This window comes from Rana temporaria, chromosome 1, assembly GCF_905171775.1.
Source record: "Rana temporaria chromosome 1, aRanTem1.1, whole genome shotgun sequence".
Taxonomy (NCBI): Eukaryota; Metazoa; Chordata; class Amphibia; order Anura; family Ranidae; genus Rana; species Rana temporaria.
Genome location: NC_053489.1, coordinates 684,182,370 through 684,196,635, shown reverse-complemented (window position 1 = coordinate 684,196,635; position 14,266 = coordinate 684,182,370). Strand labels below are relative to the sequence as shown.

The 14,266-nt window shown below is 48.4% G+C and overlaps 1 protein-coding gene across 1 annotated transcript in view; it reads right to left on the bottom strand.

Annotated features, from left to right (window-relative positions):
- LOC120945890 (receptor-type tyrosine-protein phosphatase U-like) overlaps positions 1-14,266 on the bottom strand; it is a 77,849-nt gene that overhangs the window by 20,641 nt on the left and 42,942 nt on the right. The window contains exons 6-9 of the mRNA XM_040360443.1: positions 6,458-6,497; positions 5,397-5,502; positions 4,746-4,795; positions 1,116-1,252 (exon numbers count right to left, since the gene is read on the bottom strand). Coding sequence (XP_040216377.1) covers positions 1,116-1,252; positions 4,746-4,795; positions 5,397-5,502; positions 6,458-6,497 — 333 coding nt within the window. The remainder of the gene's footprint in view (positions 1-1,115; positions 1,253-4,745; positions 4,796-5,396; positions 5,503-6,457; positions 6,498-14,266) is intronic.

Here is a 14,266-nt window from a genome sequence, read left to right as displayed (position 1 = left end):
CTAGGTTGTCGGTGCCTTTGACATACTCCCCAGTCTGGGGGTGAAGGTGACCTTGGGACTGTGGGGTACTAGGTTGTTGGGGCCTTTGACATACCCCCCAGTCTGGGGGGTAGGGGTGACCTTGGGCCTGTGGGGTACTAGGTTGTCGGAGGCCTTTGACATACTCCCCAGTCTGGGGGTAGGGGTGACCTTGGGTCTGTGGGGTACTAGGTTGTTGGGGCCTTTGACATACCCCCCAGTCAGGGGGTGGGGGTGACCTTGGGCCTGTGAGGTACGGTTGTAAGTTGGAGCCTTTCTGAGTAACAAAAAAAGATCTGGACAGGAGACACAGAGAGGAACCGAGAAGGACAGCGGGAGCTAGTGTTGTCAGGCAAGTCTCCAGGAGGGATCCACCGCAATGCAGCCAGTAGGGCTGGTGAGTGACAGGCACAGTTGGGGGAGCTCGGGAGGCATCCTGGAGTGGACTGGGAGAGTTCAGTCTGAGATGGATGTAGAGCCAATCAGGAAAGACTGTGGTGTCATATGCAGTGGAGTCGGGTAGCTACAGCCAGGAAGGCTGACAGGGTCTGAAGAGGACTGACTGGGAGCAGTAGTCCACCAAATTACAGCAAGCATTAAAGGACTTTTTTTTACTATTTGTTGCTACACTAAAGGGGCCTGCGGTCCCTGCCTGCAAATGGCAGTTGCTAAGGCCTGACAGAGTCAGAGTTGGGCCTACCAAGTGCTAGCTGTACCAGGAACCAAGTATTGTACAGGAGAGAGAGGAACAGTCTACAAATAAGCGTTGTGCTGGATGAGCCTGGAGCTCTAGAAGTGTAATTAGAGGTCCTAACTGATCATCTTATTGATTCCATTATTGATTCTGGGCATTCCATAATTTCCCTTACCTATCCAAGTTCAAAATCCCTCAATAAAATACATAACAAACATACAGACTGTTTATTGTCTCAAGAGTGACTGGGAAGGGAATGCCGGGCTGGGGCAGGGTGACAGGTGGACCACAATATCCAGCAGACCCTACGGGGGGGGGGGGGTACCATTGTACCACCATAGCTTCAAACAGACTCCAAGTTCTGAGAACTCTTGTGTGAATGCCAAACCACACTGTGTCCTACCTGGTACTCCATGTACCGTCCAACCGGGGAGATGTTTGCGTTCTCTTCTTCATCTTCATCATTGTCCGCTAATTCCGTCTTCCGGAAACTTTTCACAACTTCCAGGAACTTATCTACAGGGATGTCTCTCTTCTTCCCTGGAAGGGTTGTAGGAAAATAGTTATCTTCTAGAAATATGATTATTCTCCACCAAATCTAACATGATAGAATGATTCAGTGCGCTAGATTCAAGATTTCCCGATTATGGGCGTCATCACAAAACAAGACTCATAGAAGGAAGTCTCAGTCATGTTTATAGTATGTGGATAACTATGAAGAGAGATATCAAACAACCTGAGCGATTAGGGGAGTTAGAATAATAGTGACCCGTCTAACAAAACTACTGTATTTTCCGGCGTATAAGACGACCTTTTGGATGCAAGAAAATGCCTCAAAAGTCGGGGGTCGTCTTATACGCCGGTACCTGTCTCAGTCAGGCTGCGGGCATCCATGATTCAAAAGCCGCGCCTCCTCCTCAGACTGTTCCGTGATAGGCAGAACACTCATTTTCCCAGCAGGGCCTCTGTTCAGTGTTCCACCCATCACGGATGCCTTCTCATCCTCGGACGAGAGGACATCTGTGATAGGCGGAACACTGAACAGAGGCTCTGCTGGGAAAATGAGTGTTCTGCCTATCACGGAACAGTCTGAGGAGGAGGCGTGGCTTTTAAATCATGGATGCCCGCAGCCTGAAACCCAAAATCTGAAATCAAAATAAAGTAGAGAAATCGTCTTGGCCAGCACAGTGAGGTCGGCAATGGCACAGTGGAGGCATGTGACGGCACAGTGGAGGCATGTGATGGCACAGTGGAGGCATGTAATGGCACAGTGGAGGCATGTGATGGCACAGTGGAGGCATGTAATGGCACAGTGGAGGCATGTGATGGCACAGTGGAGGCATGCAATGGCACAGTGGAGGCATGTGATGGCACAGTGGAGGCATGTGATGGCACAGTGAGGTCGGCAATGGCACAGTGGAGGCATGCAATGGCACAGTGGGGCATGTAATGTAATGTAATTGCACAGTGAGTGCTGAAAAAAGCCTGTTTATGTCAGCGGTTGTTCCTGTCAGTGGTTGTTCTGGCTACCCCTCAGCTTCCAGACAGACTAGTAGGAAGGGGGTCGTCTTATACGGCGAGTATATCCCAAAACCAACATTTTTCCCGGAAAAATAGGGGTCGTCTTATACGCCGGCAAATACGGTATACAAAAATGTATCCTTTTGGCAAGAAGCGGAAACATGAAAATGTCTACAAATGTCCAAAATCAAGTCTTCATAAACCTATCAAAAACGAAATCTAGTTATCAAAACCAGACACAAGAAGTATAGGGATGATGTAATTGGGAGAGTACATTATCAGAACATACTCCTTGATGATATCAGGGTATTAATATCGGTTGTTGGGTATTTGGAGATTATTTTCATGTTGTTGCTTTCAGCTGCCGTCATCTTTCCTGGGGTCCAGTGCTGGGTCCCCTCACCGGGATGTGTCACTGTCCACCACCACTTCTAGAATTTCTTATGGAGCGCTGATGCCATGACCAATCAAGGGACAGCTCTTGTGTTCACTGCAGCAGCCAACCGAAAGACAGTGTTTCTGATTAGCAATGCTTTAGTTGTGAAATGATGAATGGTTTGGCTTTCAAGCAATATGTTGCTATGCTTCAGTTGAGCCTCTCAGGTGATGTACTCATCTGTACCCCTTAATACCTGCTTCCAGTGGCAGTACTTACCGGTACTCACCCGTACCCTTAATGCCTGCTTTCAATGGTAGTGCTCACCTATACTCTCCCGTACCCTTAATGCCTGCTTCCAGTGGCAGTACTCACCTGTACTCATATGTACCCTTAATGCCTGCTTCCAGTGGCAGTACTCACCTGTACTCATCTGTACCCTCCATGCCTGAGTCTAGTGGCAGTACTCACCTGTACTCATCTGTACCCTCCATGCCTGAGTCTAGTGGCAGTACTCACCTGTACTCATCTGTACCCTCCATGCCTGAGTCTCGTGGCAGTACTCACCTGTACTCATCTATACCCTCTATGCCTGTTTCCAGTGGCAGTACTTACCAGTATTCAACTGTACCCTCAATGCCTGCTTCCATTGGCATTACTCACCTGTACTCATCTGTACCCTCCATGCCTGCTTCCAGTGGCAGTACTTACTAGTACTTATCCGTATCCTTAATGACTGCTTCCAGTGATAGTATTCACCTGTACTCATCTGTACCCTCCATACCTGCTCCCAGTGCTAGTACTCACCTATACTCATCTATACCCTCCCTTCCTTCCTCACAGTGCTAGTACTCACCTGTACTCATCTATACCCTCCATGCCTGCTTCCAGTGCTAGTACTCACCTGTACTCATCTGTACCCTTTGGCCTGCTTCCAACCTCCCAGTGCTTCTCTTGAAACAAATATGTAATTAAAGTAAAAATGGGGTGTAGCGCCCCCTTACTTTCAGTATGGGCACTACACTAAAGTCAGTGGGGAATGGAATGGGAGAGTTACTTTGCTCCCATTCTGAATTTGTTAAAATTGGGACTTCTGTCACTCCAGAAACGTCCACTGGGTCAGTCTATACTCCAGGGATGCAATACCATCCCTGGCCGGCAGTTGGCGCCAGAGGGGTTCTGGCAGAGCAACTTTCCCCAGCAGCCAATCAGAGAAGTTTCTCCCTCGCAAGGCATGCTGGGGAGGGGTATATCTGGGACAGGTGTCATGTGCTAACCAAGTTTTGCGGGGTCCCGTTTCCAGGTGCGACATCCACCTTCAGGGTGCGTGCATCCATGGACCCCGCCAGCGAGGCCCACCAGGCCAGAATTGCAGTCTACACAAACCCTCATCCGGAGGTAAAAGGGACTCCAGTGACTTACTGGATTCCCGGTTCTATTGAAAGGATCCCAGGCTGGGTGCCGTTCGATTGGGGAGCCGGCTTGAGGGGAACCCGGAGGCAGGTTGTCCAACAGGGCTTGAGCGAGCCAATCGGGGATCTGATGACGGGAATGGTGACAGGTACGCTTTGCTGTCATCCGGTGACCTATGCTAAAATCTACTGGGAGGATTCGCTCCATTTATCCATCTAGCTCACCTAAAGTAATAGGCCTGTGGCAGAGGCCCTAGAGCCGGGTCTGTGAGAGAGATCTGTTCCTCCCAGCAAATCCTAAGTGACACCTCGGCTGCCAGGCTTGTGAGAGGGGTCTGTCTGGGGGCACTTCACCCACTCTAACTAGAGTGGCGACGAATAACAGTTTGGTACTCTATTGAGCAAGTACTGCTCAATTAATATCCAGGCCTGACACTGCAAAGTTCTTCTTTCTTCTTCATCAACCTGCTCTTCCCACTAAATGTTGATGTTGGCTGTGTTTGGCCTGGAATAAAGCATTGGAAAACTCTTTATTCACTGTCTGGACTTTCGCTCACTACTTTGTTATCCACCTGCACCCATACGCCACATTAGGGTAACTCAATATGCCGATCCCAAAAACAAATCAGCGGCTCCTTCGGGGGTAGCGCTACATGGGGTATTTGGACCCCCGGAATCCTCCGACCCAGACATTTCCCCAAAAATATAACTATTTTTAACTTACCTATTCCAGTTTGAACCTTCAATGGGATGTTAGATGAACGTCTCGATTTACTGTAGCAGAAAAAATATATACAGGAAACATTGATACACTTTATTATGTATTATTAACTCTAAACCGTGCACATCACTGCAGGGCCGCCATCAGGGGGGGTACGGGCATTACACCTGTAAGGGGCACGATGGTCCCCAGGGGCTCGGCTCCAGTTTTTTTTTTTTATTTAATTGATTTATTTTTCGTCCGACCCCCCACCTTTAGAAACTTGCGGCAGGGGACCGCCCCCACCCCCCCCATTTTTATTTTTAATTTTAGTTTAACATTTTCGTCTGACTTTAGCAACTCGCAGCAGGAGAGAAAAGAGAAGACTTGACTTTGTTTTGTTAGTCAGCACCAACAACCCCCCCCCCCCCCACGCTTATTATCTCGCGGCAGGAGAGAGAAGAGATAACACTTCCGTTACCACAACCCCCCCCCCCTGCTTATCATCTCGCGGCAGGAGAGAGGAGCCCCCCCCCCCCCCCCGGGTTCTTTGCTTCAGGGGGCCCTGCCTACTAAAGCTGTGTAATGGCTGCCCTGCATCAAGGATCCGATCTGAATTTGAATCTAATGGCATTTTAAAATATCTTTCTTTAACTTTCAGAAAGAGACACAAACCTTGAAGAGCGGCTCTTCCATAGGATCACCATGAGAAGAAGGATGAGTAATAAAATGACAGCGGCTATGGACCCCGCAATGATGTGAGTGTTGCTGCTCGCCGGCTCTGGATGAATTATGATGGAAACCAAAAGAGAGAACTATTACTAGATAATACAGTACATTGCATTAGTATTACACTCTAGCAGTGGTGGCTGGTGCTCAATTTTCTTGGGGGGGCAGCCCATGCCCCCCCCCCCGAGCCAGCCACCCCCCCAGTCAGTCAGCCACCCACCCATCCAACCAACCTTCCAACCCCCCTAGCGCTTGCTGGATGAATTTCCACTTCCACCCCATCGCTCAATCACTGCATCGCTCGCCAGGCCCTCCGCCAGCCCTGCACTTACCCCATCCAAGTCCTGGTGGTCGCTTCTCCTCCCCGCCAATAAGGACTTAGGACTGGCAGGCCAATTGGGTCTAAGGACCAATAAGGTCCCAGGACCCACTTCCTGATTGGCCGGGACGAGAAACAGGAAGGCATTAGCGAATATTATTTCGCTAATGTCACACATCGGACACTTTTGACACATTTTTGGGACCAGTGACAATTTTACAGCGATCAATGCTATAAAAATGCACTGATTACTATATAAATGTCACTGGCAGGGAAGGGGTAAACACTAAGGGGCGATCAAGGGGTTAATTGTGTTCCCTCTCTGTGTTCTAACTGAAGGGGGGGTGGGACTGACTAGGGGAAGAGACAGATAGCTGTTCATACTTTGTATGAACATAAGAACAGTCATTTCTCCCCTGAAAGAATCGGGAGCACAGCTCCCAGTTCTCGCTCTGTCACGAGCGATCGCCGGTGCCTGGCAAAGCGTCATAACATAACGTTGTTGCGCCCAGCCGAGCAGTAAAATTGCAGCGGCTGGTCGGACAAGTGGTTAATGCATCTTTCTGTGTATTCTTAGCTGCTCTGTTTAAAAAAAAAATCCTGTTGTTTACAGAGCTCAGTAGCTGAACCTATAATGAACTATTTAACACACAACTGAGTTGCGGTTCTTCCTACACCGCACACTTACTTTGAAGGAACCCCGCAAAAGCACAGGATGATTTCTCCACCTTGGAATATAAAAAAAATAATGAAATTACAACCCATTTGTTTGAAGAATTTTAAATAATCACAGACTAAAGTTTACAGATGTTCATCAGACAACCAGCCAATCATAGCAAGCGTACAACTGATTCCAGATTCCTCTGTGGCTGGTCTGGAAAGCAATCAGCCAATGAAACAGCTAAAGGATTATAATCAGATTACTGAGGTGGGGGTTTTAGAAGAGAACTGGTCACCGGTGGTTTTATCTGAATATTTAATCTAAAAATAAAGCAGGAACAGATTATTTGAGTATAAGCCAAGTTTTTCAGCACATTTTTTTGCGCTGAAAATGCCCCCCTCGGCTTATACTCGAGTCACCTTTTTGTGGCTGATCTCCCGGAATTTGGGGACTCGGTACTGGCCTGCTGTAGGTCCCCTGGACTCCAAACGTGGCACCTATGTAGCCCCACTCTTCTTCTACAAGTTTGCAAAGTTTGTTGTTTGGGGGACCTACGACCGGGGAGCACCGATTTTTCAAAGCCAGACACCCCTTCCATAGACTCCCATGTTAAACGGTAATTTCTCCGGTAAATTTGGGGACCTGGTCCTAGCCGGCCATAGGTTCCCTGGACCCAAAACTTAGAACATATGTAGCGCCATGTCTCCTCTACAACTGTGCAAAGTTTGTTGTCTGGGGGACCTACGGCCGGGGAGCACCGATTTTTTAAATCCAGGCACCCCTTCCATAGACTCACATGTTAAATGGTAATTTCTCCGGTGACGTTGGGGATCAGGTATTGGCCGGTTGTAGGTCCTCTGGACCCAGAACTTGGAACACATGTAGTGCCATAACTCCTCTACAACTGTGCAAAGTTTGTTGTCTGGGGGACCTACGGCCGGGGAGCACCGATTTTTCAAACCCGGACACCCCTTCCATAGACTCCCATGTTAAACGTCAGTCTAATCATGTACACAGTGAGGCATGGGCACAGTGAGGCATGGACACAGTGAGGCATGGGCACAGTGAGACACGGGCACAGTGAGACATGGGCACAGTGAAGCATGGACACAGTGGGGCATGGGCACAGTGAGGTATGGGCACAGGGAGGTATGGACACAGTGAGTCATGGGCACAGTAAGACAAAGTGAGGCACAGTGAGGCATACAGATGGACAACCTAGGCTTATACTCGAGTCAATAAGGGCCAGATTCTCAGTCGAGATACGACGGCGTATATCTCCAGATACGCCGTCGTATCTCTGCGTTGCGCCGTCGTATCTATGCACCTGATTCTTAGAATCAGTTCCGCATAGATATCTATTAGATCCGACAGGCGTAAGTCTCTTACGCCGTCGGATCGTAACTGCATATTTACGCTGGCCGCTAGGTGGCGCTTCCGTCGAATTCCGCGTTGAGTATGTAAATTAGCTGGATACGCGAATTCCCGAACGTACGCCCGGCTGACACAGTACATTTACGCCGTTTACGTTAGGCTTTTCCCGGTGTATAGTTACCCCTGCTATATGGTGGCGTAAGTGCGGCGTAACAATGTTAAGTATGGCCGTGGTTCCCACGTCGAAATTTGAAAAAGTTACGTCATTTGCGTAAGTCGTCCGTGAATGGGGCTGGACGTCATTTACGTTCACGTCGAAACCAATGACGGACGTCCTTGCGGCGTACTTTGGAGCAATGCACACTGGGAAATTCCACGGACGGCGCATACGCTGTTCGGGAAAAACGTCAATCACGTCGGGTCGCCTTGAGGCGATTTAGTTCGCATTTGTTGCGCTATATAAGTTTCTCACTCACTCACACAACATTTACATAAAACACGCACCCCTGTTCCAAATTTGAATTAGGCGGGCTTATGCCGGCCGATTTACGCTACGCCGCCGCAACTTACGGAGCAAGTGCTTTGAGAATACAGCACTTGCCCGTCTAAATTGCAGAGGCGTAACGTAAATCAGATACGTTACGCACGCACAAAGATACGCGATTGGACGTGAATCTGGCCCAAAGTTTTCCCATTTTTTTGTGGTAAAATTAGGTGCCTCGGCTTATATTTGGGTCGGCTTATACTCGAGTATATACGGTACATATATAAACTGTGTGTGTGTGTATGTACAGGATTTATGTTGGGAAATCAAGATGGGTGAAGATGCCAAAGGCAGCTGGATGGATGGAAGGATGCTGTGCATACCAGCTTATTATAGCGTAAGCCTTAGGTGGAGCTTCATTTCTCTTTAACCGCTTGCCGCCCTCCGCACGCAGATATACGTCTGCAGAATGGCACGGGCAGGCAAAAGGATGTATATATACGTCCCCTTTAAGAAGCTGGCATTGTGGATGCATGTGCGCCGCCCGCCTCGAGCTCTGCAACTCCGACCCCGGGTCCCACGGACTCTAAGGCCCCGTACTCACGACCAAACATGTCTGCTGAAACTGGTCCGCAGACCAGTTTCAGCAGACATGTTTGGCCGTGTGCAGGGGCGGACTGACCATTGAGTCACTCGGGCACTGCCCGAGGGCCCCATGCCACTAGGGGGCCCCATCCGGGTTGCCAGGCTCAGTAAAACCAGGGATAGTATGTAAAAATCTGTGTTTTTTTTAGATCTGTCCCCGATATGTCCGAAAATTACATGCTTTTAATGTGAATTTCCCAAGATTTTAGCTGCCCGCCTCTGCACTACCTCCTGGCGTGGTGGTCATCTGTAAGCCAGAGGGGCCCCATACTCTTCTATTGCCCGGGGGCCCCATGAGTTGTCAGTCCGCCCCTGGCCGTGTGTTGGCCCGAGCAGACCATTTTCGGGCGGATCGGACAGGTTTCCAGCGGACAACTGTTTCCCGGACTTGCTTTAAAACAGTCCGCTGGAAACCTGTCCCCCCGACATGTACGGTCGTCTGTACAGACCTACCGTACATGTCCGGCCGCCCGCCATCCCTCGCATGCGTGGAAGCATTTTAAAGGCAGGCCGCCCACGTCGCCGCGTCATTGTCGCTGCGACACCGCGTCATCGACGCAGAGACACCGCGGAAACGCCCCGCGTATTGTTTACGCGCGGACCTCTGTTCGATGGTGTGTACAGCCATCGAACAGAAGTCCCCGGGCAGACATGTCCAATGAAAACGGTCCGCGGACCGGTTTCATCGGACATGTCTGCTCATGAGTACTCGGCCTAAGTCTGCGGGCATACCCGCGATCGTCTCACGGTGAGGAAGAACAGGGAAATGCTGATGTAAACAAGCATTTCCCCAGTCTTCCTAGTGACAGGACACTGATCACAGTTCCCTGTAATGGGAAGCAGTAATCACTGTCGTGTCACACACAGCCCTTCCCCCCTACAGTTAGAATCACTCCCTATGACACACTTAACCCCTTCAGCGCCCCCCTACAGGTTAACCCCTTCACTGCCAGTGTCATTTACACAGTAATCAGTGCATTTTTATAGCACTGATCGCGGTAAAAATTACAATGGTCCCAAAAATGTGTCAAAAGTGTCTGATGTGTCCGCCATAATGTCGAAGTCACGATTAAAATCGCTGATCGCCGCCATGACTAGTAAAAAAAAAATATTAATAAAAATGCCATGAAACTATCCCCTATTTTGTAGACGCTGGGCCATACTGTATTCTGAGTAGAGTTACGATGGAGTATCTCAGGAAACTCCGTCGTATCTCTTTTTTTTGGCCCGTGTATTTATGCGAGTGATTCCTAGAATCATTTTCGCATAGATACACTTAAGATCCGACATGTGTAAGTCACTTACACTGTCGGATCTTAAATGTAATTACTCCGCCGGCCGCTAGGAGGCGTTTACGTTCAGGTCTCATTTGTTTATGTAAATGAGCCTGATACGCCGATTCCCGAACGAAATCGTGTCGCGTAAACGTCGCTTACGTCGTTTGCGTAAGCGCAAGGTTATCCCTTCTATATGAGGGGTAACCTTACGCCAGTCCCACGTATGCCATGTTAAGTATGGCGTCGGATCCGCGTCGTCTTTTCCTGTCGGGTACGTCGTTTTCCTAAGTCGTTCTTGAATACGACTTTACGTCAATGACGCACACGTCGGCGTCATTGACGTTTTACGCCGAGAACTGGAGCATGCGCACTGGGCTATTTTTAGCCCGGCGCATGCGCAGTTCGTTCGAAACGGGGGTGCGCTTAATTTAAATAGAAGCCGCCCCCTTTTAAATACGCAGGGATACGCCGGGCCTTTTACACTACGCCGCCCCAAACTACGGAGCAAGTGTTTGGGGAATACAGCACTTGCTCCAGTAAGTTGCGGCGTCGTAATGTAAATAGCTTACGCAATGCCGCTGCAGAAAGTATGTGAATATGGCCCGCTATAACTTTTGCGCAAACCAATCGATAAACGCTTATTGCAATTTTTTTACCAAAAATATGTAGAAGAATACGTATCGGCCTAAACTGAGGAAAATTTTTTTTTATATATATTTTTGGGGGATATTTATTATAGCAAAAAGTAAAAATTATTGCATTTTTCTTCAAAATTGTCGCTCTATTTTTGTTTGTAGCGCAAAAAATAAAAACCGCAGAGGTGATCAAATACCACCAAAAAAAAGACGCCAATTTTGTTTAGGGAGCCACGTCGCACGACCACGCAATTGTCAGTTAAAGCGATGCAGTGCCGAATCGCAAAAAGTGGCCCCGGTCTTTGACCAGCCAAATGGTCCGGGGCTGCAGGGGTTAATGTCCCTTTTGCACTCAGTTCTACATTAAGTTCTATTTTTAAAGCTGAATTAGGTGTCAATGCTTCCTCTGTATCTGTCAATTTGTCGTCTACATCTAAAAATGAGGAAGTAACATCTGAAAATCTGAGAACAAAACTGAACAGCTGAAACTAATCTCACCGGGGTGTGCAGAGGAAGGGGGAGGGGATTCTTGTATGACACGTGAAGAGCTCTGCTACTGTTATAGTAACAATCTAACAAAGCAAACAGAATATTGGCATTGAAAAGGGGATCAACTCCAGAGATAAAACGATAATTCTCCCAATCTACAAGACTCTGGTCCGGCCGCACCTAGAGTATGCCGTCCAGTTCTGGGCACCAGTCCTCAGGAAGGATGTACTGGAAATGGAGAGAGTACAAAGAAGGACAACAAAGCTAATAAAGGGTCTGGAGGAGATTAGTGATGAGGAAATAACCATAAACTTTGCATGTAGAAGGATTTTATAATCAGGTCATATTGAAAATTTTAAAAACAAAACCATATTAAACCTTTATGAAGTGGCCAATTAAAGGGGTTGTAAACCCTCACGGTTTTTCACCTCAATGCATTCTATGCATTGAGGTGAAAAACCTCTTGTAGAGCACCAGCCCCCCAGAGCCCGATCGTTCCTGTGCCGGGGATGAGCACGCGCTCCAGCGGATGTCTTGAGTTCTGATTGGAAAGATTGATAGCAGAGCAGCCATTGGCTCCCACTGCTGTCAATCAAATCCAATGACATGGGAGCCGGGGGCGGATCCGAGTCCTGCTGTCTGTGTTAATGGACGCAGCAGCAGGACATGAGAGCGCACCCCCTTACGGGTGCCCCAAAGGAGAGCGGTTCTCCGATGGGGGCACTCGAGAAGAGGAGGAGCCAGGAGCGCAGCGCCGCTGAGGGACCCCAGAAGAGGAAGATCTGGGCCACTCTGTGCAAAAGCAACTGCACAGAGGAGGTAAGCATAACAAATAAAAAATTAAAGCCCAATTCCAGACTTTTTTTAATGGATTGGGAAGGGTTGGACTTTTTGTCAAATATTAAATGCTGTCTGTGGGCCGTCGTAAGTCCGAATCCGCGCCGTCGCAACTTTAAGCGTATGCTCAAACTGAGATACGCTTAAATGTTGCTAAGATACGACCGGCGTAAGTCTCCTACGCCGTCGTATCCTAACTGCATATTTACGCTGGCCACTAGGTGCGTGTACGCTGATTTACGCCTAGAATATGTAAATCAGCTAGATACGCCTATTCACGAACCAACGCCCGGCTCGACGCAGTAAAGATACGCCATTTACGTAAGGGGTTTTCAGGCGTAAAGATAAACCACCAAAAAGATGGCGCAGCCAATGTTAAGTATGGACGTCGGAACCGCGTCAAATTTTTCAAATTTTACGTTGTTTGAGTAACTCGTTCGTGAATGGAGCTGGCCGTAATTTACGTTCACGTTGAAGCATTTTGCCGATGTCATTTGGAGCATGCGCACTGGGATACGTTCACGGATGGCGCATGCGCCGTTCGTTAGAAACGTCAAATACGTGGGGTCACTAGTATTTTGCATAGAACACGCCCCCAACCAGCCTATTTTGAATTAGGCGGGCTTACGCCGGCCCAGTTACACTGCGCCGCCGTAAGTTACAGTTCTTTGTGAATACAGGACCTGCTGCTCTAACTTACGGCGGCGTAGTGTATCTGAGATAAGCTACGCCCGCCCAAATCTACCTGAATCTACCCCTGTGTCTCCATAAAGGAGGTATTTATTCTATTGTAGCTCTGTCTGACAGGAAATGAAGGGAAATCTCCCTTTAATATTCTGTTTATAAAAAAAAGTTTGGTTTGGATACTGGGGTTTCAGGGTTTCAGGTGCTTACACACAAATTCAAAGCTTTTCGGTTGATGTAAGGCATTCTCTAATTATACCTCAGACAGGAGGCTCATATCTTATGCATTATCTTTCTTTAATAATGCCCACAGCAGAAATACAGTAAACATTTATTGTAACTTAAAAGAAAAAATTCAAAGAACTACCCTTCCCAGCAGTCCCTGGGCCAGCGTAGGCCCTCCCAGACCGTAATCTATATAAGGGACTGTCTGAGGTAACCTATTCCTCTTTCTTTCTGCTCATGGCAGAGCACACAAGATAAGTATTTCATGTACCTTTATTATTTACAAGATAGGTATTTCATGTACCTTTATTATTTACAAGATAGGTATTTCATGTACCTTTATTATTTACAAGATAGGTATTTCATGTACCTTTATTATTTACAAGATAGGTATTTCATGTACCTTTATTATTTACAGGATAGGTACTTCTTGTATCTTTATTATTTACAAGATAGGTGTTTCAGGTACCTTTATTGTTTGATTGTATATATGGTCTCTGATACCGAGTGCCCCGGTGTCGGGTGATTTTGTTCAGTCTTGACTGATATGTTTGAGGTATTGTGGAACATGGGGAGTTTCCCTGGAATTCCTCCCTGATACCGAATGCCCCGGTGTCAGGTATTTTGTCGGAATTGATTGTTCTGTAGTTTTGGAAGAGGTGGAATACTGGGGGTTCTCCCTGCTATCCCCCGTTTCTGCGCTTTATTTCGGTCTGCCTGACACCGGAGCGGTGTCAGGCAGATATGTTTGAGAGGCCACGTTTGTTTGTTTCCAATTCTTTGATTCTTTGCTCGGGTTTTTTCCCTTTCTTTGACGCCGGAGCACTGCGGCGTCTGTGCGGGATCCGCGCTGTTTTTCATTCGCTCCCTCGGCCTGCACCATGCCTGGGCAACTGTCCCCCCCCCCCTCCCTCCCCACGCTCCCCTTCGCGCGCTCAGGTTGGGGGCGGGGTCTCCGCCGCGGCCGCTCCTCTCCTCTCTTTCGGTGCCTCTCTCGGTATCGAGAGCGAGACGGGGGAGAACGGTTCTCATCGACCGTTCCATCCCTCACAACCTCGGGCCAATAAGAACTCCAGAGGCCGTAGTCTCGCGAGACTTCGCCTCTGGAGTTAGAATCTCGTCAGGCTCCCCTCACACCGCAGGATGTCCTTCCCAGCGGTGTCGTAGCCAGGAACCTGCTGCTGTT